At 50.0% G+C, this 26,484-nt stretch overlaps 1 protein-coding gene across 3 annotated transcripts in view; it reads right to left on the bottom strand.

Moving 5' to 3' along the window:
* Positions 1-2,738: 2,738 nt before the first annotated feature.
* Positions 2,739-26,484, bottom strand: part of oxct1a (3-oxoacid CoA transferase 1a) — a 151,650-nt gene continuing 127,904 nt past the window's right edge. For 2 of the 3 annotated variants that reach the window (XM_072257514.1, XM_072257513.1), the window contains exons 14-17: positions 23,967-24,056; positions 22,808-22,888; positions 10,578-10,679; positions 2,739-4,271 (exon numbers count right to left, since the gene is read on the bottom strand). In XM_072257514.1, coding sequence (XP_072113615.1) covers positions 4,230-4,271; positions 10,578-10,679; positions 22,808-22,888; positions 23,967-24,056 — 315 coding nt within the window. In that variant the 3' untranslated portion in view covers positions 2,739-4,229. Of the gene's footprint in view, positions 4,272-10,577; positions 10,680-22,807; positions 22,889-23,966; positions 24,057-24,119; positions 24,171-26,484 lie in introns of those variants that run through there. The other variant, XM_072257515.1, reaches the window with a different exon arrangement.

Raw genomic sequence — 26,484 nt, 5'->3', positions numbered from 1 at the left:
TTTTATAACCAAAGTACCTATCTGTCACCACACACTACTTTGAGATTTATTTTCTTGCAGGGATTTACAGGAAGATAAATTCAATAGATTTATTAAAAACTATCCATAACCAAAGACTAATGTGTAAAAGTAGTCTGTATTGCTTATACCGAGACTTGGGGGCGAGGCTGTAGGGTTCGGAATCAGTTCCGTGTTCTGTCAGTGAAGTTCAGCCCCTCTTCGCATTCTAAATAAATCAATAACCGGCTCTCCGGGAAGGAAAGTCGACGGGGAGTGGTCTTCGGAGCCGTCCTAGCTGCAGAAACATAACCCGTGCCCTGGTGGTCGGTCACCTAACAGGTGGGCGTCCAGCCAGCCACCTGAATTGTGTCGGTCCCTAGTCTGGCATCGGTCAGGGCCATTCCTCGGCCGGTCAGGCCTACGTTTGATTATCAGGACTGCGTGCCACAACGCTCCACACGAAAGACAATTTCCCGAACCTTGACCCCATTAATGGAGTGGATGTCCCAATGAAATATGTCCCCAACAACTACTCCACTTCTGCCTGGAGTTAACAAACACAGACTCCTTGAATTCACACACATAATGCTGGAGGAACTCAGCAGATCAGGCACCATCTACGAGAGGAAGAAACAGTCGACGTTTCAGGCCGAGATTTTTCTTCCTTAAATTTGTTTAATTGATGAGTTAATGGCTGTTTCTTAAGGGTGTTATAGCTGGGGGTGGGAGTGTGGTAGTACGTCCCGCTACCTGTTAAATGCTCCCAGTGGCGAGAGTCTCAAATAGCCTCTGACAACCAAGCCCAGCAGAACCGTTTCTACTGGCAGAACGGGCAAAGAAGGGTTACTGATGCCTTAACACCGACCACTTCAGGAAGACGGGGCTCGTCTGCCGTGGTTGGCAGTTCATCCAGAAGGAAAACTCTGATCTCAAACCTCCACTACCTTGCGGCTATCCCCACTCATGGGGAAGGGGTTCAGGAGTAAAGCCCGAAGATAAATCCGGAGCTGAATTCCCGTACGGCGATCCTATGTTGAGTTCAACGCTGACTGGCAACGACTCGCCGCCGCCGGTGCCAACCTGTACCTGTACCTATCGTTCCTTTGGATTTATCAGCTGCGTAAAGAGCGGGACATGGGCAACAGCTCGCAAACAAGACAAAATCTGCAGATGCTGGAAATCCAAACAACACACACACACACAAAATGCTAGAGGGACTCAGCAGGCCAGGTAGAATCTATCTAAGTACAGTCGACGTTTCGGGCCGAAACCCTTCAGCAGGACTGGATAAAAAAAATGAGAAGATTTAAAAGGTGAGGGAGGGGAGAGAGAAACGCCTGGTGATAGGTGAAACCTGGAGGGGGAGGATGATGTAAAGAGCTGGGAAGTTGATTGGTGAAAGAGAGAGAAGGCCATGATAGAAAAGGGGGGGGGGGGAAGAGAGCACCAGAGGGAGGTGAGAGAGGGAAAGGGGGGTGGGGAATCGTGAAGGAGAGGGGGTGGGGGGGCAGTACTGCAAGTTAGAGAAGTCAATGTTCATGCCATCAGGTTGGAGGCTACCCAGACGAACATAAGGTGTTGTTCCTCCAACCTGAGTGTGGCCTCATCATGACAATGGGAGTCGGCCATGGATAAACATATCAGAATGGGAATGGAAAGTGAATTAAAATGAGTAGCAACTGCGAGATCCTGCTTTTTCTGGCGGACGGAATGTAGGTGGCCTGTGATACGGTCTTCCAATCTACGCCGGGTCCCAGCGATATACAGACCACACTGAGAGCACGAGATTCAGTAGATGATCCCAGCAGAATCACAGGTGAAGCATTGCCTGTGACTGTGAGGGAGGAGGTGTCGGGGCAGGTGTAGCGCTGTCAGCTTGCAAAGGTAAGTGCCAGGTGGGAGATCAGTGAGGAGGGACGAATGGACAAGTGAGTCTGGTAGGAAGCGATCCTTGTGGGAAGCATCAAGTGGGGGAAGGATGTGCTTGGTGGTGGGATCCAGTTGGAGGTGGCAGAAGTTTCGGTGAATTATGTGGTGGGCGCGGAGGCTGGTCGGGTGGTAGATACTGCCCTGGGTTGTGTACGCATCATCCAAGTCGACAAATGGAGGGCCTGTTTGAATTGAGGATATTTTGCACAGGGTCTGACAGAGTTCCATTACTTTAACTAACAGAGAAAATCTGCAGGTGCTGGAAATCCAAACAACACAACACAACGCTGGAGGAACTCAGCAGGCCAGGCAGCACCTGTGGAAAAGAGCACAGTCGACGTTTCTGGCCAAGACCCTCTGGCAGGACTGGAAGGAAAGATGAGCAGATTTGAAAGGTGGGGAGAAACTGGGAGGGGGAGAGATGAAGAGCTGGGAAGTTGATTGGTTGAAGAGATACAGGGCTGGAGAAGACAAAATCTAACAGGAGAGGACAGAAGGCCATGGAAGAGAGCGTGTGGGGAGGGAGCACCAGAGAGAAGCCATTACTTTAACAATTGGGGATAAACCGGCCGTCACCGAACAACAGAATGTAACCGGGGACCGCAGCTGACTCACCCCACCCCCCACACGGCCCCTCGCTCCCCACCAGCCACCCGCAGCGAGACCACTTCAGACCGGGAGAAAGCAGGCACCCAAAGGTGGCTTACCCCTCCCGTGCAGGAGCAGGAAAGGAACTGGCGGCAGAAGTAGGCACATCGCCCCTGCCGGTTGGTTCCAAGTCTTAATAAAGATTAATCAGCAGCCAAAAATAAATAAAAATAATTTCTGACAATTTATTAAGAACGATCGCAAAGTGGAGAGTGGGCCCCCGCTCAGGCTCCGCGTGTGCGCGCGCTCAACCCACCCGACGTGGGATCATTTGCAGTTTCGCTCTCCGAGCACGGAAGCGGCTGGGACCCCGCTGGAGTCTGCAATTCCATTTAAAGGATGACGCCAGTTTGTGTGAAACAAATCACGGGCAAACTCGGGCTCCTGGGAGCTGGCACTCAGAAAAACGAAAGTCTTGTCATCCGGAAAACGGCAACAGTCTATCTGCTTGTTGAGGCCTCTGATCCGATCTGAAGGCAGCTTCACCCTGTGCGAACACACACATGTACAAGCAAGCACATTCACACACACTTGCCGCTTCCTGTAGGGTCTCTGAGGCGGGACCTGCCACGGTCGCTGCTGTGGACTGGGCATTACCACTGTTTCTGCGCCACCTCCTGCTGACTTGGGAGTCCCCCCCGCCTTCTCTTTCCGGCCGCTCACCACAAAACCCCAGACAACAGCCAGCATGGGGTACAAGCCCACGAAGCGCCCATGGGCCACTGTTCTTTCGGAAAAGAATGACCCGCCAGCCTCCTCGGCCGGCCTGCAGACAAAGGGATGCGACACAGGTGCCTGCCCATCCCATCACAGATCAAGGGCTGTGTCCCCTTCAAAGGGCTGATTTTAAAATGTCTCTGTCAGGGCCCGGGTTAAGGTTACGGCAGCTCCATACTCACAGGGAGATCACTGCGACTCACAGCCACCAGAGATCCTACAGATGTTGGAAATCCGGAGCAACACATCCAAAATACCGCAGGGACTCAGCAGGTCAGGCAGCATCCATGGCCAGGAACGAACAGTACACTTCTCCGGCCGAGAGGGACCCGTCATTGGGACGCAGGAGTGTATCGTTACCGTGGAGAGGGCGGCACCGGGTCAAACCTGCGCTGTGGGGGCACCGGCTGGCCTCGCAGAGTGCAACTCCTGCCCATGGCGGGGTACGGTACCAGAGAATGCAGAGTCTAGCTTAGCTGGCCGCTTGCGCGATGCTATTACAGAAGAGGGCGTCAAGGGTTCAATTCCGGCAAGGAGTTAGGGCATCCTCCCACATTCCAGAGACTCGCGGGTTAGCCGGTTAATCGGTCACTGCAAGCTGTCCTGTGATGAGGCCAGGGTTAAACGGGTGGGTCGCCGGGCAGCGCAGGGCCTGTTCCGCGCTGTACCGCTGGGCACAGAGCAGAGCGCAAGATCCAACACAAACACACCCTCACCCCAGGCAGCGAGGACTGCCCCCTCCCACCAGCACAGACCATCCCCACCCCTCACTCCCACCCCCCCAGACAGCAGAGAACACGGCAATTATCCGCAACTAAGGGATGAACACTAATATCAAAATAAAACTTATTAAATGTAAAGCCGTCATTCCGCAGGGATCCGAACGATTCCCCGTCATCCTGGGTGAAGCCTTGTCCCCATCAGCCAGGGGCCTGTCACACTGCCACCTGGGGCATAGGCTGGAGGTTTGGCGAGACCTACACGGGAGACAACACAAGTTACTGCCACACCGAACGACCCTGCCTTTTGTGTTCCTCACCCCCCCGCTCCTCCTCGGCAGAGACCAGGAGTAACTGCCCCACTTTCCAGGAGGCTCCGGTCCCCCCCACATCACAGAATGAGTTAATTAGCCACCGTAAATGGCTCCCAGTGGAATCTGGGGGAGGTGAGGGAATGTATAAGAGATGGAACAGAATAAGGCCATTTGGCCCATCAAGCCTGCTTTGCCATTTCATCATGGCTGATCCAATTTCTCTCTCAGCCCCAATCTCCTGCCTTCTCCCCATGCCCTGACCAATCAAGAATCTATCACCACTGCCAATGACTTGGTCCCCACAGCCACCTGAGACAACAAATTCCACAGATTCACCACTCTATGGTTAAAGAAATTCCTCCTCATCTCTGTTTTAAAAGAACACCCCTCTGTTCTGAGGCCGTGTCCTCTGGTCCTAGACTCTTCCCCCCCCCCAGAGGAAACATCCTCTGCCCATCCACTCTATCAAAGCCTTTCACCATTTAATCGGTTTCAATGAGGTCACCCCTCATTTTTCTACATTCTAGTGAATACAGGCCCAGAGCCACCAAACACTAGTCATGTGAGAAGCCATTCAATCCTGGAATCGTTTTCGTGAACCTCCTCTGAACCCTCTCCTGCTTCAGCACATCCTTTCTAAGGGGCCAAAACAGCTCACGGTACTCCATGAGAGGCCTCACCTGAGCTTTATAAAGTCTTATTACATCCTTGCTTTTATAATCTAGTCCTCTTGAAATGAATGCTAACATCCCATTTGCCTTCCTCACCACAGACTCAACCTGCAAGTTAACCTTTAGGGAATCCTGCACAAGGACTCCCAAATCCCTTTGTGCCCCAGTTTTGAATTTCCTTCTCCATTTAGAAAAGTCAACCCTTTTATTTCTTCTACCAAAGTGCATGACCATACACTTCCTGCCACTGTATTCCATCTGCCACTTCTTCGCCCATTCTCCTAATCTGAATAAGTCTTTCTGTAGCCTCTGGACTTCCTCAAAACCACTTGCCCCTGCACCTATCTTCATAACATAGAACGTAGAAATCTACAGCACATTCCAGGCCCTACAGCTCACAATGTTGTGCCGACCACGTAACCTACTCTAGAAACTGCCTAGAATTTCCCTACCCCATAGCCCTCCGTTTTCCTAAGCTCCATGTGCCTATCTGAGAGTTTCTTAAAAGACCCTATTGTGTGATCTGCGAACTTTGCAAAAAAGACCATCAATTCAGTCATTCAAGTCATTGACATATAACGTAAAAAGAAGCCGTCCCAACATTAGTCACTGGCACCCAACCAGAAAAGGCTCCCTTTATTCCCACTCTTTGCCTCCTGAATTCAGCCACTGCTTTTATCCATGCTAGAATCTTTCCTGTAATACCATGGGCTTGTAGCTTGTTAAGCAGCCTCACGTATGGCACCTTGTCAAAGGCCTTCTGAAAATCCAAATACACGTCAACCAACTCTCGTTTGTTATCCTGCTTGTTATTTCTTCAAAGAATCCCAATCGATTTGTCAGACAAGATTTTCCCTTGAGGAAACCATGCTGACTACAGCCAATTTTATCAAGTGCCTCCATGAACCCTGAAATTATATCCTTAATAATCAACTCCTACACTTTCCCAACCACAGAAGCCAGACTAACTGGCCTATAGTTTCCTTTCTTCTGCCTCTCTCCCTTCTTAGAGTGGAGTGCAATGATATTTGCAATTTTCCAGTCTTCTGGAACCATTCCAGAATCTAGTGATCCTTGAAAAATCATTACTAATGCTTCCACAATCTCTTCAGCCATCCCTTTCAGAACCCATCTAGTCCAGGTGACTTGTCTATCTTCAGATCTTTCAGTTTCCCAAGAATCTTCTCCCCGGTAATGGCAACTTCACACACATCTGTCTCCTGACACTCTGGAACTTCCAGCATACTGCTAGCGTCTTCCACAATGAAGACTGTTGCAAAATACATAATCAGTTTGCCCACCATTTCCTTGTCTCTCATTACCACCACTCCAGCATCATTTTCCAGCTCTCTAATATCCCTTCTTGCCTCTCTATTACACTTGATGTATCTGAAGAAACCTTAGGTATCCTCTTTAATATTATTGGCTAGTTCACTTTCATATTGCATCTTTACCTTCTTAAAGACTCTTTTAAGTTGGCTCCTGTTGGTTTTTAAAAGCTTTTCAATCCTCTAACTTCCCACTGATTTTTGCTCTATTATACAGTGGCACTAGAAAGTTTGTGATCCCTGTAGAATTTCTCTATTTCTACATAAATAGGACCTAAAATGTGATCAGATCATCACACGTCCTAAAACTAGATAAAGAGAACCCAATCAAACAAACAACACTAAAAAGATTACACTTGTTCAATCATTCATTGCGAGAAACGATCCAATATTACATGTACTTGTTGGAAAAAGTATGTGAACCTTTGCTCTCAGTAGCTGGTGTGACCCTCTCGTACGGCAGTAACTTCAACCAGACGTTTCCGGTAACTGTTGATCAGTCCTGCACATCGACTTGCAGGAAGTTTAGTCCATTCCTCCTTACAAAACTGCTTCAACTCTGGGACGTTGGTGGGCTTCCTTGCATGAACTGTTTCCTTCAGGTCCTTCCACAACTTTCCTATAGGATTAAGGTCAGAACTTTGACTCGGCCATGCCAAAACACAAATTTTCGTCCTTTTTAAACCATTCTGTTGACTTACTCTTGTTTTTCGGATCACTGTCTTGTTGCATTATTCATCTTCTATTAAGCTTCAGGTGATTGCCTGCTACCCTAACATTCTCCAGTAAAATGTCTTGATACAATTTTGAATTCATTGTTCCCGCAACGAATGTAAGCTGATCAGGCCCTGATGCAGCAAAACAGCCCCAAACCATGATGCTCCTTCCACCATGCTTCACATTTGAGTTGAGGTTTTGGTGTTGGTGTGCAGTGCCCTTTTTCCTATAAACATAGCAAAGTCCATTTTTGCCAAAAAGTTCAACTTTTGTCTCATCTGTCCATAGAACATTGTCCCAGGAGCACTGTAGAACATCCAGGTGATGTTTTGCAATCACACCCAGGAGCACTGTAGAACATCCAGGTGATGTTTTGCAAACTTGACATGTGTGGCAAATTTTTTTTTTTTTTGGAGAGCAGTCGTTTCCTCTGCAGTGTCCTTCCATGAACACTATTCTAGTTCAGTGTTTTTCTTATAGTGGACACATGAACAGAGACTTCAGCAAGCTCTAGAGATTTCTGCAGTCTTTTGCTGTTACCCTTGGGTTCTTTTTCACCTCCTTCAGCAATGCATGTTGTGCTCTTGGTGTGACCTTTGCAGGATGCCCACTCCTAGGAAGAGTAGCCACAGTACTGAGTTTCCTCCATTTGTAGAACATTTCTCTTACTGTGGACTGACGAATATTCAGGTCTTTAGAAATGCTTTTGTAGCCTTTTTTAGCTTCATGCATCTCTATAATTCTGAGGTCCTCTGAAAGTTGTTTTGATCGAGGCATGGTGCACATAAACAGATCTTTCTTGAGGAGAGCAGGCTGTGTCAGTAACTTAACTGTATCTTTTTTTATAGGGCAGGGCACCTCTACAACCCATACCTCTAATCTCATCTCATTGATTGGTACACCCGACTCCAAATAGTTTTCGTAGAAGCCATTACCCCAGAGGTTCACATACTTTTTCCAACAAATTAGATACATGTAATATTGGATCATTTTTCTCAATTAATAAATGAACAAATATAATGTTCTTGTGTTATTTATTTAATGGGGTTCTCTATCTAGTTATAGGACATGTGAAGATCTGATCATATTTTAGGTCGTATTTATGCAGAAATAGAGAAATTCTTCAGGGCTCACAAACCTTCTAGCACCACTGTATACCCTCTCTTTGACTTTTATGTTGGCTTTGACTTCTTTTGTTAACTATGGTTGGCTCATTTTGCCTTTAGAATACTTCTTCCCCTTTGGGATGCATATACCCTATGCTTCCAGAAACTCCACCATTGTTGCTCTCTGTCACCCCTGCCAGAGTTCTTTTCCAACCCACGTTGACCAAATCCTCTCTCTGGCCTCTGTAATTTCCCTTACTCTACAATAATAGCGATACATCTCACTTCAGCTTCTCAAATTTCAGGATGAATATGATCACATTATGATCACTTTCTCCTAAGGGTTCTTTAGCCTTAAACTCTATAATCAATTCCCGTTCATTGCACAACATCCAATCCAGAATAGCTCATCCCCTAGTGGGCTCCACACGAGTGCTCTAAAAAGCCATCTTATAGGCATTCCAGAAAAGCTGCCTGTTGGAATCCAGCACCAATCTGATTTTCCCCAAATCTACCTGCATATTGAACTCCCCCATGACTACTGTAATGTTGCCCTTTTGGCATGCATTTTCTATCTTCAATCATTTGTAGACCACATCCTTACTACTTCTTGGGGTCTGTATACAACTCCCATCAGAGTACTTTTACCTTTGCAGTTCCTTAGCTCTACCTACTACAACTCAGCACCTTCCGACCCTATGTACCTCTTTCTAATGATTTGATTTCTTTTTAAATCACCCCATCCCTCTACCTGCCGCCTGTCCTCTCGATACAATGTGTATTCTTGGACATTAGGCTCCCAACTATTATCTCCTTTCAGCCACGATTTAGTGAGGCAAACGATGTCATACATGCCAACCTGTAACTCTGTTACAAGTTCATCTACCTTTTCCCGTTTACTGCGCGCATTCATATATTACACCTTCAGTCCTGTATTCACTCTTCTTGATTTTATCAGCCTTTACATTGCAATTCATCCTGTTGACTGCAATTTTGCCCTATCATCAGCCTCTCCTTGCCAGGAGTCTCACTAAACACTGCCTTTGTTTATAAACCAACTACCCCATCCTCAGCCCTATCACTCCAGTTCCCATCCCCCTGCCAAATTAGTTTAAACCCCCCTGAACAGCTCTAGCAAACCTGTCCACAAGGATATTAGACCCCCTCGGGTTCAGATGTTAACCCGTTCCTTTTGCATAGATCGTGCCTTCCCCGGAAGAGATCCCAATGATCCACAAGTCTGAACCCCTGCCCCGTGTACCAGTTCGTCAGCCACACATTTACCTGTCAAATCATTCTACTCTTACCCTCACTGCCATGTGGCACAGGCAGCAATCCAGGATTACTACCCTGGTGAACCTCTTTCTCAGCTTTCTACCTAACTCCCTAAAGTCTCTCATCAGCAGCTCCTCACCTTGTCTATCCATGTCATTGGTGCCAACATGTACCAGGACTTCGGGCTGCTCACTCTCCCACTTGACAATGCCATGGACCCAACCTGTTACATCCCTGACCCTGGCAACACACTGTCCAAGTGTCTCTATCGCGCTCACAGAATCTCGTCTCTATTCCTCTGACCACAGAGTCTCTTATCACTACTGTGGTCCTCTTCCTCCCTCCGCTCTCCTGAGTCACAGCACCAGACTCAGTGTGCCAGAGACCCGGTCACTGTGGCTTCCCCTTGGCAGGTTCACCCCTGAACAGCAACTAAAGTTGTATACTCACTATCGAGAGGAATGGCCACAGGGGTATCTGCACTGGCTGTGCGTTCCCCTTCCTTCTCCTGACAGTCACCCGGCTACCTGCCTCCTGCAACCTAGGGGTGACTACCTCCCTGTAGCTCCTATCTATCAACCCCTCATTCTCCCGAGCTGCAGCTCGGTGTATCTGGCGCAGATGTGGGAGATAAGCATACGTTCTCTCCGTGACCACGCAGGAGCCTGTGGGCGCTCCCGCCTTCCAGATCCGCACAGGTAAGGGTCAGTGAGCTGTGGGTCTGTTACGCTGCCACTGGAAGCCTGGTGACCCCTTGTGGGCTGCCCGCAGCAGAACAACCTCGGTGTCGGTCATTGGTACGAACCACACTTTTCACCGTTTCAATGTAGGTGACCAGTGAAGTTAATCTTCACCCCGCCCGGCCCCCATTCATTCATTTAGAGACGTGGTGTAAAACAGCCCAACCAGCCACCCCGCCCAGCAGTGTCATCACTTACCCAGCCCACAACCTCCCTCTGCAACATTGCCCATCCCTCGCCCGCTCCTGGGGCTTGCAGGACAGAGGTGCCAGTGCAGTGATGTTTCCAGTGTGGAGATGTTAGTTGGGGGGGGGGGGGTGGGAGAGAGAGGGGGGGATGGAATTCTGTTTCCTCTTCCAGGGAAAGAACTTGAGACCACCCGGCAGAGAGCTGCCCCTGTCATCAATACTCACACTGAAATCACACCCAGTGCACTTCCGGATTTCGTCCACTGTCATACCCTCAAACATTTCAATCAGCGTCAATCCCGTCTCCTTGCAAACATCGAAGACAGCCTGAAACATTTAAAACATATCCACACATTGACAGAGCTGCTGGGTGCAGTGACTCCCCAGGATACCAACCAGCCGACACTGCCCACTGCCTCAGTAAGGCAACTGGGAGGGTGGAAGCCCAATGGCTGAAGCCTGGAGGCTCAGGGACCTGTGCCGGAGTTGGGGGGGGAGGGGGGGCAGAGGAGAGTCCGTGTACGGGGTAGGAGGGCAGGGAGGAGGAGGAGAGTCCGTGTACGGGGTAGGAGGGGAGGGGAACGTCGACTCAGACCATGAGAGGCCTGCATCAGGCATTTTCATGCCTTACAAGGTGCAGATTGGAAGTCTGTGTGGGGCGCCACTCCTCACACAGACTGGAGCAATGTGTGATTAAGTGCCTTGCTCAAGGGCACAAACACGCTGCCACAGCTGAGGCTTGAACTAGCGACCTTCAGATCACTAGACCAACACCTTAACCATGAGTGTGGCCTCATCACGACAGTGGAGGAGGCCGTGGATTGACATACCGGAACAGGAACAGGAAGTGGAATTAAAATGGGTAGCCACTTAGAGATCCTGATTTTTCTGGCAGACAAGCGTAGATGCTCAGTGAAGCAGTCTTCCAATCTACATCAGGTCTCACCGATATACAGGAGGCCACACCGGGATCACTGAACACAGTAAATGACCCCAACAGATTCACAGGTGAAGTGTCATAAAAACATAGAGAACCTACACACAATACAGGCCCTTCGGCCCACAAAGCTGTGCTGAACATGTACTTACTTCAGAAATTTCGTAGGGTTACCCATAGCCCTCTACTTTTCTAAGCTCCATGTACCTATCCACGAGTCTCTTAAAAGACCCTATCGTATCCACCTCCACCACCATCTCTGGCAGCCCATTCCACGCACTCACCACTCTCTGTGTAAAAAAAACTTATCCCTGACATCTCCTCTGTACCTGCTTCCAAGCACCTTAAAACTGCGCCCTCTCGTGCTAGCCACTTCAGCCCTGGGAAAAAGCCTCCGACTATCCACATGATCAATACCTCTCATCATCTTATACACCTCTATCAGGTCACCTCTCATCCTCCGTTGCTCCAAGGAGCAAAGGCCAAGTTCACTCAACCTATTCTCATAAGGCATGCTCCCCAATTCAGACAACATCCTCGTAAATCTCCTCTGCACCCTTTCTATGGTTTCCATATCCTTCCTGTAGTGAGGCGATCAGAACTGAGCACAGTACTCCAAGTGGGGTCTGACCAGGGTCCTATACAGCTGCAACATTATCTCTCGGCTCCTAAACTCAATCCCATGGTTGATGAAGGCCAATGCACCGTACGCCTTCTTAACCACAGAGTCAACCTGCGCAGCAGATTTGAGTGTCCTATGGACTCGGATCCCAAGATCCCTCTGATCCTCCACACTGCCAAGAGTCTTACCATTAATGCTATATTCTGCCATCATATTTGACCTACCAAAATGAACCACTTCACACTTATCTGGGTTGAACTCCATCTGCCACTTCTCAGCCCAGTTTTCTTTCCTATCGATGTCCCGCTGTAACCTCTGATAGCCCTCCACACTATCCACAACACCTCCAACCTTTGTGTCATCAGCAAATTTACTAACCCATTCCTTCACTTCTTCATCCAGGTCATTCATAAAAATTACAAAGAGTAAGGGTCCCAGAACAGATTCCTGAGGCACTCCACTGGTCACTGACCTCCATGCAGAATATGACCCATCTACAACCACTCTTTGCCTTCCGTGGGCAAGCCAGTTCTGGATCCACAAAGCAATATCCCCTTGGATCCCATGGCTCCTTACTTTCTCAATAAGCCTTGCATGGGGTACCTCGTCAAATGCCCTGCTGAAATCCATATGTAACATTCTGTAAGGTTTCACTGCTAATGTAATGGCCTCTCTGTAATGTTTCACTGCTAAGGCTAACATATTGGCTTCTCTGTAATGTGCCACTGCTGAGGTAATGGTTCCTCCGTAGCAGCAATGTTTGGGTTATGTCTAGAGATATCAGGGCATGTTAGTCAATGCGGGGGGGGGATGCTGTTCTTTCTTGTGTGTCTGGGAGCAGCGATTTCATGGTCTTTTGCTGGGGGCGGTGGGGGGGGGGGGAGAGGAGAGATGAGAAGAGCGGACACGAATGGAGAGAGTTGGTAGACCTCGGACGGAGTGGACTTGGAGCGAGGGTCCGAAGGTCAGCGACGATCGGAGGAGGTCGATGGTGGACGAACGGCTTATCAGTGAGCTCCAACATTGTGCATTAGACTGTTTCATGAGAATGGGCCCTTTTCAATCAATATTTGGGAAATTAAAATCTCCCACGACGACAACCCAGATAGGGACAGATTCTGCAAAGGTGTAATAGTAACAATGCTCTGGTCACCTCACTACAGGAAGGACATGGAAACCATAGAAAGGGTGCAGAGGAGATTCACAAGGATGTTGCCTGGATTGGGGAGCATGCCTTATGAGAATAGGTTGAGTGAACTCGGCCTTTTCTCCTTGGAGCAGTGGAGGATGAGAGGTGACCTGATAGAGGTGTACAAGATGATGAGAGGCACTGATCATGTGGATAGTCAGAGGCTTTTTCCCAGGGCTGAAATGGCTAACGAGAGGGCACAGGTTTAAGGTGCTTTGAAGTAGGTACAGAGGATATGTCAAGGGTAAGTTTTTTTTTAAATGCAGAGAGTAGTGAGTGCATGGAATGGGCGGCCAGCGACAGTAGTGGAGGCGGATACAATAGGGTCCTGTAAGAGACTCCTGGATAGGTACATGGAGCTTAGAAAAATAGAGGGCTATGGGTAACCCCAGGTAATTTCTAAGGTAAGGGCATGTTCGGCACAGCTTTGTGGGCTGAAGGGCCTGTATTGTGCTGTAGGTTTTCTGTGTTTTTGTTTCACCTGGAAGGACTGTTTGGGGCCCAGAAAGGTAGTGAGGGAGGAGGTGTAGGGGCAGGTGTAGCACTTGTTCCTCTTGCAAGGATAAATGCCAGCAGGGAGATCAGTGGGGAGGGACATAAGGACAAGGGAGTCGTGCAGGGAGTGATCCCTGCGGAAAGCACAAAGTGAGGGAGTGAGGGAAAGATGTGTTTGGTGGTGGGATCCAGTTGGAGGTGGCGGATGTTTTGGAGAATTATGTGCTCGATGCCGAGGCTGGTAGGTGAGGACAAGATGAACCCTATCCCTGGTAGTGTGGCGGGAGGATGGGGTAAGAGCAGACGTGCTTGAAATGGAAGACACGCAGCTGAGGGCAGCGTTGATGGAGGAAAGGAAGCCCCTTTCTTTGAAGGAGGGGGACATCTCCTTAGTTATAGAATGAAAAGCCTCATCCTGAGAGCAGATGCAGTGGAGACAGTGGAATTGAGAGAGGGAGTGGCATTTTTACAAGTAACGGTGGGAAGAGGTATAGTCTGCAGAGCTGTGAGAGTCAGTGGGTTTATAATAGACGTCTGTGGATAAGCTGTCTCCAGAGATGGAGACAGAGAGATCAAGAAGGGGGAGGGTGGTGTCGGAAATGGACCAGGTAAATTTGAGGGCAGGGTTGAAGTTGGAGGCAAAGTGGATGTAGTCCATGAATTCAGCATGGGTGCAGGAAGCAACACCAATGCAGTCATTGATGTAGCGTAGGAAAAGTGCAGGACGGTCACCGGTGTAGGCTTGGAACATGCCTACACTGCACCTTCCACCACGTTTCACAGTTGGGATGAGGTTTTGGTGTTGGTATGCAGTGCCCTTTTCCCTCCAAACATAGCAATGTGCATTTCTGCCAACGTTCAACTTTTGTCTCATCCGTCCACCGAACATTGTCCCAGAGGTATTGTAGAATATCCAGGTTGCCTTTTGCAAATTTGAAATGTGCACTAATTTTTATTTTTTTGGAGAGCTGTGGTTTCCTCCGTGGTGTGCTTCCATGGGCAGCTTGCCAACTGACAGGCTGGCACAGCTGGCACCCATGCGAGTGCCCACGGCCATCCCTTTTGTTTGAAAGAGGTGGGAGAAGCCAAAGGAGAAGTTATTGAGAGTGAGAATGAGTCCCGCTAGGCGGAGGAGAGTGGTGGTGGAGGGGATCTTGTTGGGCCTGGTGTCCAGCAAGAAACGGAGAGCTTTGAGGCCTTCCCGGTAGGGGATGGAGGTGTATAGGGACTGGTCATCCATAGTGAAAATAAGATGATGGTGGCTAGTGAACTTGAAATCATTGAAAAGGTCCAGAGTGTGTGATGTGTAAAGCACATCTTTACACTGCGTCCAGCAGATAATTCTCTGAAACTTCTGCTACCTCCAACGGGATACCACCACTAAACACATCTTTCCCTCCCCCCACTTCCTGCTTTCCATGGCGATCACTCTCTACGCAACTCCCTTGTCCGTATGTCCCTCCCCACTGATCTCCCTCCTGGCACTTATCCTTGCAAGCGGAACAAGTGCTACACCTACCCCTACACCTCCTCCCTCGCTACCATTCAGGGCCTCAAACAGTCCTTCCAGGAGAGGCAGCACTTCACCTGTGAGGCTGTTGGGGTCTGGTGTGGCCTCCTGTATATCGGTGAGACCTGAGGTAGATTGGGAGACTGCTTCGATGAGCGTCTACGCTCCGCCCGCCAGAACAAGCAGGACCTCCCAGTGGCCACCCATTTTAATTCCACTTCCCATTCCGTTATGTCCATCCATGGCCTCCTCCACTGTCGGGATAAGGCCACAATTAGGTTGGAGGAACAACACCTTATATTCCATTTGGATAGCCCCCAACCTGATGGCATGAACATTGATTTCTCAAACTTCCAGTAATGACCCTCCCCTATTTCCCCATCCCCGTTCCCTCTCTCACCTTACCTCATTGACTGCCCATCATCTCCCTCTGGTGCTCCTCCCCCCTTTTCTTTCTTCCATCGCCTTCTGTCTCTTTCACCAATCAACTTCCCAGCTCCTTACTTCATCCTCTCCCCCTCCACGTTCCACCCATCACCCGGTGTTTCTCTCCCTCTCCCCCATCAGCTTTTAAATCCACTCCGCACTCTTTTCCTTTCCTCCTATCCTGCCAAATGCTCTCGGCCCAAAACGTCGACTGTACTCTTTTCCATAGATGCCGCCTGGCCTGCTGAGTTCCTCCAGCATTGTGTGTGTGTGTGTGCTGCTCGGATTTCCAGCACCTGCAGGTTCTCTCATTTGTGAGACGACTGAACAGTTCCCTATTCTGACAAGATAGACTCTCGGCTTTGCAGCTCACCTGGGGAACTCCTTAGTCTAGCGTCAGTGAAACACTTTACAGCACTAGTGATGTGTTCAATTCCCAATGCTGTCTGTAAGGAGTTTGTACGTTCTCCCAGTGACCACCTGGTTTTCTGTGGGTTCCCCACTATCCTGCCACAGTCCAAAGGCACATGGGTTAGGGTTAGCAGGTCGTGGACGTGTATTGTTGGCACTGGATGGTGTTGGGACAACGAGCAAGCTGCCTGCCCCCATCACATCCTCGGACTGTGTTGCTCATTGACAGAAATACACATTTCACTGTGCTTTAATGGACGTGTGACAAATAAAGCTATCCTTCCATTGTCATTGTGACCTTCGTACATTACTGTCTACGATGGGCCAAATGGCCTACTTCTGCTCCTATATCTTATGGTCCACCTGCTCTGTAACTCCTCACTTTAATCTGCATTCCGTTACCATTTTCCCTGCTACTGCCTCAGTGTACTGATGTGAGGAACTGATCTCCATGGACCACACGCAAAGCAAAGTTTATCACTCTGCCTCGGTACATAGACAATGGAGCAGAACTAGGCCATTTGACTCATCAAGTCTGCTCCACCATTCAATCATGGCTGATCCAATTTTCTCCTCCTCAGCCCCACTCCCCAGCTTTCTCACCGTAACCTTTAATGCTGTGTCCAATCAAGAAGCCGTCCAGCTCTGCCTTAAATACACCAATGACCTGGTCTCCACTGCTGCCTGTGCTAACAAATTCCACAAATTCACCACACTCTGGGTAAAGAAATTTCTCCACATCTCTGTTTTAAATGGACGCCCCTCTATCCTGAGCTGTGCCCTCTTGTCCTAAGGAATCTGGGGAATTCGTTGCCACAGATGGCTGTGGAGGCCGAGTCATTGGGTACATTTAAAGCAGCGAGGTTCGTAGGTTCTTGATTGGTCAGGGTGTCAAAGGTTACAGAGAGATTCAGATTTTATCACGTTTACATCAAAACACACAGTGAGACGTGTCATTTGTGTTAACAACCAACACAACATGAGGATATGCCGGAGGCAGCCCGTAAGTGTCCCCATACATTCTGGCGCCAACATCGCACGCCCACGATGTTCAGCCGAACAACACAAACAGCTTAACAAGCCCCTTTTCCCCCGAGACACACTGCCAATCCAGGACAGACCATGTCCACCACCAGTCCTTGGTCTTGGACTCTGAAACCCGCAGACATGGGGCCTCCCAGGACTCTCTCAGGATTGTGACCTTCATGCATTGACCTCTGACCGTGGTACACAGATGTCTGACCCTGGTACTCATGGACCTGAGGGCTTGTGGAGCGGAAACAAAGAGAAACTGCAGCTTTGTGAGTTATGGGGTTGTCTTGAGTGGCAGAGCACACTCCAGCACAGGAAGAGGCCGTCCAGCTGGAAATGCAGAACGACACATACAGAATGCCGCAGCAACTCAGCAAGTCAGGCAGCTTCTACGGAAATAAACAGCTGACGTTTCAGGCTGAGGCCCTTCTTCAGGACTGGGAGGGAAGGGGGAAGAAACCAGAACAAGAATTTCTTCAGCAGTTTGGTCGAGGCATGACTGTGCAAGCTCATGGACGTCAGTCAGTTAGAACAGCAAGAGGAGTTTAAAAGGAGACAGTTTTATACAGCAGGCACTGGACAGAGTGGAGGGAGACAGATTAGGAGGGCTTTGGCTCAACAGGGCTTCGGCGATAACGGGTCGAGGTGAGGTAGGTTACCCGAGTAGAATACAGACAGACAGGAAGTATGTGTGTGAGGCCGGTGTTCTGTGCTCGGTGTCAGCTGTGGGAAGTACTGGAGACTTTCAGCCTCCTGGACAACCACATCTGCGCCAGATGCGTCAAGCTGCAGCTCCTCAGGGACCACGTTAGGGAACTGAAGATGCAGCTCGATGACCTTCTTCCGGTCAGGGAAAGTGAGGAGGTGATAGAGAGGAGCAATAGGCAGGTAGTCACACCAGGGCCTCGGGAGACAGTAAGTGGGTAACAGTCAGGAGAGGGAGGGACAAGAGTCAGATGCTAGCGAGTACCCCTGTGGCTGTACCCCTTAACAACAAGTACTCCTGTTTGAGTACTGTTGGGGAGGGACAGCCTACCTGGGGGAAGCAACAGTGTCCGCACCTCTGTCACAGAGTCTGGCCCTGTGGCTCAGAAGGGTAGGGAAAGGAAGAGGATGGCAGCAGTGATAGGGGACTCTATAGTTAGGGGGTCAGACAGGCAATTCTGTGGATGCAGGAAAGAAACACGGATGGTAGTTTGCTTCCCAAGTGCCAGGGTCCAGAATGTTTCTGATCGTGTCCAAGATATCCTGAAGTGGGAAGGTAAACAGCCAGAGGTCGTGGTACATATTGGTACCAATGACATAGGCAGGAAAAGGGAGGAGGTCTTGAAAACAGACTACATGGAGTTAGGAAGGAAGTTGAGAAGCAGGACCACAAAGGTAGTAATCTCGAGATTACTGCCTGTGCCACGTGACAGTGAGTATAGGAATAGAGTGAGCTGGAGGATAAATGCGTGGCTGAGGGATTGGAGCAGGGGGCAGGGATTCAGATTTCTGGATCATTGGGACCTATTTTGGGGCAGGTACAAAAAGGACGGGTTGCACTTGAATCCCAGCGGGACCAATATCCTGGCGGAGAGGTTTGCTAAGGCTATCGGGGAGAGTTTAAACTAGAATTACTGGGGGATGGAAACTGAACTGAAGAGATGGAGGAAGAGGCAGTTGGCTCACAAATAGAGGAAGCTTGGAGACAGTGTGTGAGGGAGGATAGGCAGGTGATAGAGAAGGGACACACTCAGACGGACAGTTTGAGATGTGTCTATTTTAACACAAAGAGTATTATGAACAAAGCGGATGAGCTTAGAGCATGGATCAGCACTTGGAGCTATGATGTAGTGGCCATTACAGAGGCTTGGATAGCTCAGGGGCAGGAATGTTTACTTCAAGTGCCGGGTTTTAGATGTTTCAGAAAGGACAAGGAGGGAGGCAAAAGAGGTGGGGGCATGGCACTGTTGATCAGAGATAGTGTCACGGCTGCAGAAAAGGAGGAAGTCATGGAGGGATTGTCTACAGGAACTCCGTTCGAAACAGGAAGGGGTCAATAACTCTGCTGGGTGTTTTTTTATAGACCACCCAATAGTAACAGGGACATCGAGGAGCAGATAGGGAGACAGATTCTGGAAAGGTGTAATAATAACAGGGTTGTTGTGGTGGGTTGTTGGCATCTCCCTAGAGCGAGGGGTTTAGATGGGGTGGAGTTTGTTAGGTGTGTTCTGGAAGGTTTCCTGAACAATATGTAGATAAGCCTACAAGAGGAGAGGCTGTACTTGATCTGGTGTTGGGAAATGAACCTGGTCAGGTGTCAGATCTCTCAGTGGGAGAGCATGTTAAAGATAGTGATCACAATTCTATCTCCTTTACCATAGCATTGGAGAGGGATAGAAACAGACAAGTTAGGAAAGTGTTGAATTGGAGAAAGGGGAAATATCAGGTTATCAGGCAGGAAACTAGGAGCGTAACTTGGGAAAATTTGTTCTCAGTGAAATGTAGGGCAGAAATGTGGCAAATGTTCAGGGGATATTTGCATGGAGTTCTGCATAGGTACATTCCAATGAGACAGGGAAAGGATGGTAGGGTACAGGAACCATGGTGTACTAAGGCTGTTGTAAATCTAGTCAAGAAAAAAAGAGCTTACGAAAGGTCAAAAAAACAGGTAATGATAGGGATCTAGAAGATTATAAGGATGGTAGGGTACAGGAACCGTTGTGTACAAAAACTAGTCAAGAAGAAAAGCTGACGAAAGTTTCAAAAAACTAGGTAATGATGGAGATCTACAGATGAGGTTACCGGAGTGTAACATGGTGAGGCTGAGGCTCTGTCCCTTTAAGAATTGCATGGGTGGGGGGGGAGGAGGGGACAGGGTACGCGGGGGAGGGAGGAGACGGGGTACGCGGGGGGAAGGAGGGGGACGGGGCACGCGGGGGGAAGGAGGGGGACGGGGCACGCGGGGGGAAGGAGGGGGACGGGGCACGCGGGGGGAAGGAGGGGGACGGGGCACGCGGGGGGAAGGAGGGGGACGGGGCACGCGGGGGGAAGGAGGGGGACGGGGCACGCGGGGGGAAGGAGGGGGACGGGGCACGCGGGGGGAAGGAGGGGGACGGGGCACGCGGGGGGAAGGAGGGGGACGGGGCACGCGGGGGGAAGGAGGGGGACGGGGCACGCGGGGGGAAGGAGGGGGACGGGGCACGCGGGGGGAAGGAGGGGGACGGGGCACGCGGGGGAAAGGAGGGGGACGGGGGCACGCGGGGGGAAGGAGGGGACGGGGTACGCGGGGGGAAGGAGGGGACGGGGGTACGCGGGGGGAAGGAGGGGACGGGGGTACGCGGGGGGAAGGAGGGGACGGGGGTACGCGGGGGGAAGGAGGGGACGGGGTACGCGGGGGGAAGGAGGGGACGGGGTACGCGGGGGGAAGGAGGGGACGGGGTACGTGGGGGGAAGGAGGGGACGGGGTACGTGGGGGGAAGGAGGGGACGGGGTACGTGGGGGGAAGGAGGGGACGGGGAGGGGATGGGGTACGTGGGGGGAAGGAGGGGACGGGGGTACGTGGGGGGAAGGAGGGGACGGGGAGGGGATGGGGTACATGGGGGGGAAGGAGGGGATGGGGTACGTGGGGGGGGGTGAAAGGAGGGGATGCAGGCATATGTGAAGGAGGGGACGGGGTTCGTTTCTGCCGTGCACAGGCTCACTGGGTTTAAACACTGCACTGCCGGTCATGTTACACTGAAACGGCTTTGTCAGATGCTGCAAAGTTGCCGGCCTGCCCCACCCACGCAATTCTTAAAGGGACAGAGCCTCGCCATGTAACACCCCGGTAACCTGTGGATGGGGGGGAAGACGAGGGGGTGATGACTCCTACTCCTTCATCTCCTAAACCACACAGCATTGGAGCACAATACAAACATCTCAGACCCAGTCACACACCACTATAAAGTCACAGAAGCCCCCTCCATCTCAGAAAGCCCTTTCACAGTACATGTTCACTGCCAAAGCTTCTCCTCCGGGCTCCTCACAATCATACAGCCATTCTCCTACCTATACTCGAGTCTCATTCCCCTCCCAGCTCCTCACCTCTCCCCTCTGCCCCTCATATTGGTCTCACTTATCATGTGTCTGCTTGTACTCCTCCTCCTCCCCCACTCTCTTGATCTGCTCTCTTCCTTCTCAGGCCGAAATATCAACAATTTATTCATCTCCATTGACGCTGCTCAACCTGCTGAGTTCATCCCGCATTTTATAGGAACAAGGAGGTCCTTCTGCAGCTGTACAGGGCCCTGGTGAGACCACACCTGGAGTACTGTGTGCAGTTTTGGTCTCCAAATTTGAGGAAGGACATTCCTGCTATTGAGGGAGTGCAGCGTAGGTTCACAAGGTTAATTCCTGGGATGGCGGGACTGTCATATGCCGAAAGATTGGAGCGACTGGGCTTGTATACACTGGAATTTAGAAGGATGAGAGGGGATGTGATTGAAACATATAAGATTATTAAGGGATTGGACAAGCTAAAGGCAGGAAGCATGTTCCCGCTGATGGGTGAGTCCAGAACCAGAGGCCACAGTTTAAGAATAAGGGGTAGGCCATTTAGAATGGAGTTGAGGAAAAACTTTTTCACCCAGAGAGTGGTGGATATATGGAATGCTCTGCCCCAGAAGGCTGTGGAGGCCAAGTCTCTGGATTCTTTCAAAAAAGAGTTAGTTAGAGCTCTTAAAGATAGCAGAGTGAAGGGATATGGGGATAAGGCAGGAACAGGGTACTGATTGTGGATGATCAGCCATGATCACAGTGAATGGCGGTGCTGGCTCGAAGGGCTGATTAGCCTACTCCTGCACCTATTGTCTATTTTGTGTGTGTTGCTCTGGATTTCCAGCACCTGCAGAATCTCGTGTCTATACTCCACTTGGTACATCCTCAGCCCTTACGACCATGTCTTGTGTCTATACCCTGGGAGGTACTTCCTTCTCCTAGATCAGCTGCCAAGCATAACTGACATGCCCCATCTGCCCAAAGTGACTGGTGTTAAGGCGCCATTAACCTGCCTTGTCCTTTGTCCTATCAGCAGAAAAGGTCCCTCGATGTTTAGTAGCTAAGCCAGACACGAATTTGGTCTTGGTAGCCCGAGACTATTTGAGCCTCGCGCCATTAAGATTGTTGTCCCCACGACCTCTCCAGGCTATAAGAGCCTTAAGGAACCAGACAGAGACATGAACAGGCATGAAATGGAGGGATATGGATCGTGTGCAGGCAGGTGTTTAGATTACATTGGCAACATGGCCAGTATGGATACGATGGGCAGAACGGCCTGTCCCTGTGCTGTACTATTGTGCATTCTACAAGCTGAAGAGTAGCTTTGCATTAATGGCCAACAAAATCCACGGACAGCCCACAAGTCTCCATGCTACCAGCACCAACAGAGCATGCCCAGAACTTACTAATCCTAACCTCTACGTCTTTGGAATGTGGGAGGAAACCAGAGCACTCAGAGGAAACCCACATGGTTGTGGGGAGAACACATGAACTCCTTCCAGAATTGAACCGTGATCACTACCGCTATAAAGCGTTACGTGAGGTACCACACTACCATGTTGCGTACTGGATTTCCAAATCAATCTATCCCCAGCCCTTCACTATCACTGGGTCCAGGTGTTTGGACAGCACCTTCCCCAGTTGCAGGCCTTCTCGTCCTCCAGTGCAGAAAGCACTGCCGTCCACACCCCCAGTGTAGTCTGACGCGTCCCCAGCTATCTGACAGAACCACAGCTATCTGATGGATCTTCTGGTGCAGAAAGCACTGCTGTCCACACCCACTGTGGAGCCTGACGCATCCTCAAGACCTCACCTTCTCTGTGATGATGCGGTTGACGCAGCGGTTGCCGGTGAGGGGTAACGTACACTTGTCCAGGATCTTGTGCACTCCACCCTGTGAGACAGACCGTGCTGTTAGTTGACAGTCGCTGGGAATCCTGTTCTACAGCACAGAGCCAAGAGGGGAGGGGACTTCACTGTCCGGCACCAATGGGTTCTCAGCACCACCACAGCGCAAGCTGGCCAAGCCCTGAGGGAGAGAGCAGCCGGCCTGGGTCACTGCCAAAGGCAGGCGAACAAATCTACGGGGGCAGAGAACTAGGGGGCACAAAGCAGAAATTAGAGGGGAAAAGGGAGAGATTTAAACAGGAATCTGAGGGGTAACTGATTATTTTTTAAATCTCCCCCCATCCCGTCTGGCACGCACCCTCTCCACCCACAATAGGCAATATCTCTGTGGACCGAGCTGCCGAAGGAAGTGATTGAGGTAGATACAAAAACGTCTTCAAAGGTGCCCGGACAGGACCGTGGACCGCGAAGGGTTTGAAGGTTAAGGGTCAAAGGCTGGCAAATGATACACCGTGAATGGGCCATACTGGTCAGCATGGATGAGACGGGCCGAAGGGCCTGTCTCCACAGGTATATCTTGATCTAGTCTGCAGTCTACGACAGCACCACAGATTCCTGGTGGATACAGTTCTGACATCACCCGCCCCCTCTCCCCCACCCGTCACATTAAGTGGCTCTTCAGACATTTATTTCGAGGTACAGTGCAGAACAGGCCCTTCAGGCTCTTTGAACTGTGCTATCCAGCAATCCACCCCTTCAACCCCATCCTAATGATCGCACCATTTACAACAACCAATTAACCTACCAACTGGCATGTCTTTGGAATGTGGGAGGAAACGCATACACGCTCACGGGAGGGGCGTCCGTGCGGAACCCAAAGTCCGAAGCAGTAATAGCATGGCAGAGACCGCCCAATATAAAATATAATCATCTGCTTTAACGCAGTCAACTGGATCAGGTGGGAGGGCTGTGGCCCAGATGCGGGTCAAAGGGACGAGGCAGAATAACAGTTCAGCATGGACTGGATAGGCCAAAGGGCTGTTTCTGTGCTGCAGTGTTCTACAGGTGACCGAGCTGCCTCCAGGCGCAGTGGGGCATGGGCTCGATGGACTCCCTGCCCTTACCTTTGCAGTGTGCTCCATGGTAACCACCACCTTGGTGTCAGCGCTGGCCACCAGATCCATCGCCCCACCCATTCCCTTCACCATCTTCCCCTGAAACAGAAACGGGAGATGTTAGCCCTGTCCACCCATTCCCTTCACCATCTTCCCCTGAAACAGAAACGGGAGATGTTAGCCCTGTCCACCCATTCCCTTCACCATCTTCCCCTGTAACAGAAACAGGGTGCAGGATGTCAAAGGCAAATTTTCTTTTTATTAGCACTGAGAGCAGTGGGTGCATGGAAGGGGAGCCGGGGCTGTTGGGAGAAGGAGATTAAGGATGGGAACCCAGAGCCAGGGGTGTTGGGAGAGGGAGATTTAAGGACAGGAACCCAGTACCAGGGGTGTTGGGAGAGGGAGATTAAGGACAGGAACCCAGTACCAGGGGTGTTGGGAGAGGGAGATTAAGGACAGGAACCCAGAGCCAGGGGTGGTTGTAGAGGGAGATTAAGGACAGGAACCCAGTACCAGGGGTGTTGGGAGAGGGAGATTAAGGACAGGAACCCAGAGCCAGGGGTGTTGGGAGAGGGAGATTTAAGGACAGGAACCCAGTACTAGGGGTGTTGGGAGAGGGAGATTAAGGACAGGAACCCAGTACCAGGGGTGTTGGGAGAGGGAGATTAAGCACAGGAACCCAGAACCAGGGGTGTTGGGAGAGGGAGATTAAGGACAGGAACCCAGAGCCAGGGGTGGTTGTAGAGGGAGATTAAGGACACTGGGATGATAGAAAAACGGAGGGACGGGTTAGATGGATCTTAGAGCAGGTTAGAAGGTTGAGGGCCAATGGGCCCTGCATTGAGCTATGATGTTCTCTGCATCAGAATGTGGTTCAATTTCACCAGCATACGCTGTGAAATTCGTTGTTTTGAGGCAGCAGAACATTGCAGCACACATTAATAAAAACTATCAATTACTGAATTAAAAATAAAGCCGTGCAAAAAGAGAATACTGAAGAAGGGCAGATGGGTCGAGAGTCCTTTCAGAGATCAGATGCAGGGGGTGGAAGCTGCTCCTGCGTTCTCGATACAGGAGTGTGACAGGAACTATAAATAAACCTTTTCTCTACGTTCTCGATACAGGAGCGTGACAGGAACTAAAAATAAACCTTTTCTCGAAAATAAACCTTTTCTCTACGTTCTCGATACAGGAGTGCGAACTAAAAATAAACCTTTTCTCTACGTTCTCGATACAGGAGCGTGACAGGAACTAAAAATAAACCTTTTCTCGAAAATAAACCTTTTCTCTACGTTCTCGATACAGGAGCGCGAACTAAAAATAAACCTTTTCTCTACGTTCTCGATACAGGAGCGTGACAGGAACTAAAAATAAACCTTTTCTCGAAAATAAACCTTTTCTCTACGTTCTCGATACAGGAGCGCGAACTAAAAATAAACCTTTTCTCTACGTTCTCGATACAGGAGTGTGACAGGAACTATAAATAAACCTTTTCCCTACGTTCTCGATACAGGAGCGTGACAGGAACTAAAAATAAACCTTTTCTCGAAAATAAACCTTTTCTCTACGTTCTCGATACAGGAGCGCGACAGGAACTAAAAATAAACCTTTTCTCTACGTTCTCGATACAGGAGCGCGAACTAAAAATAAACCTTTTCTCTACGTTCTCGATACAGGAGCGCGACAGGAACTAAAAATAAACTTTTTCTCGAAAATAAACCTTTTCTCTACGTTCTCGATACAGGAGCGCGACGAACTAAAAATAAACCTTTTCTCTACGTTCTCGATACAGGAGCGCGACAGGAACTAAAAATAAACCTTTTCTCTACGTTCTCGATACAGGAGCGCGACGAACTAAAAATAAACCTTTTCTCTACGTTCTCGATACAGGAGCGCGACAGGAACTAAAAATAAACCTTTTCTCTACGTTCTCGATACAGGAGCGCGACAGGAACTAAAAATAAACCTTTTCTCTACGTTCTCGATACAGGAGCGCGACAGGAACTAAAAATAAACCTTTTCTCGTGGAACAATGGAACAATAGCTGGAAGGGATGCCAATATCACGGCAGGAGGGACAGTGTGAGCCGCAGAGACTGTACTGCAGGAGAAAGGGAACATCAGCCAGATCACACACACCCACTGGGCAGGACGGAGCACACTGACCTGGGGGGGCGGGGTGGCTCTGTGCCTCCCGCAGGGTGACAGCCCCACACCAACTCCAAGTTCAAGATTCAAGGGTGTTTAATGTCACTTCCAATACACAGGTGTAAAGCAGATGAAATAATTGTTTGCTGGAGGAACTCAGCAGGCCAGGAAAGAGCAAACAGCTGACGTTTCAGGCCGAGACCCTGCAGCAGGACTGGAGGAAAAGGAAAGGTGAGGAGTCGGAGGGAGAAGATGGGGGAGTGGAGGAAGAAACACAAGGTGATAGGTGAAACTGGGGTACGGGTGAAGAAAAGAGCTGGGGAGTTAATTGGCGAAAGAGAGACAGAGTGGAGAAGGGGGAGTCTGATAGGAGAGGACAG

This window comes from Mobula birostris, chromosome 5, assembly GCF_030028105.1.
Source record: "Mobula birostris isolate sMobBir1 chromosome 5, sMobBir1.hap1, whole genome shotgun sequence".
Lineage (NCBI taxonomy): Eukaryota > Metazoa > Chordata > Chondrichthyes > Myliobatiformes > Myliobatidae > Mobula > Mobula birostris.
The sequence above is the reverse complement of the archived record's forward strand: the minus strand, read 5'-3'. Positions and strand labels throughout refer to the sequence as shown.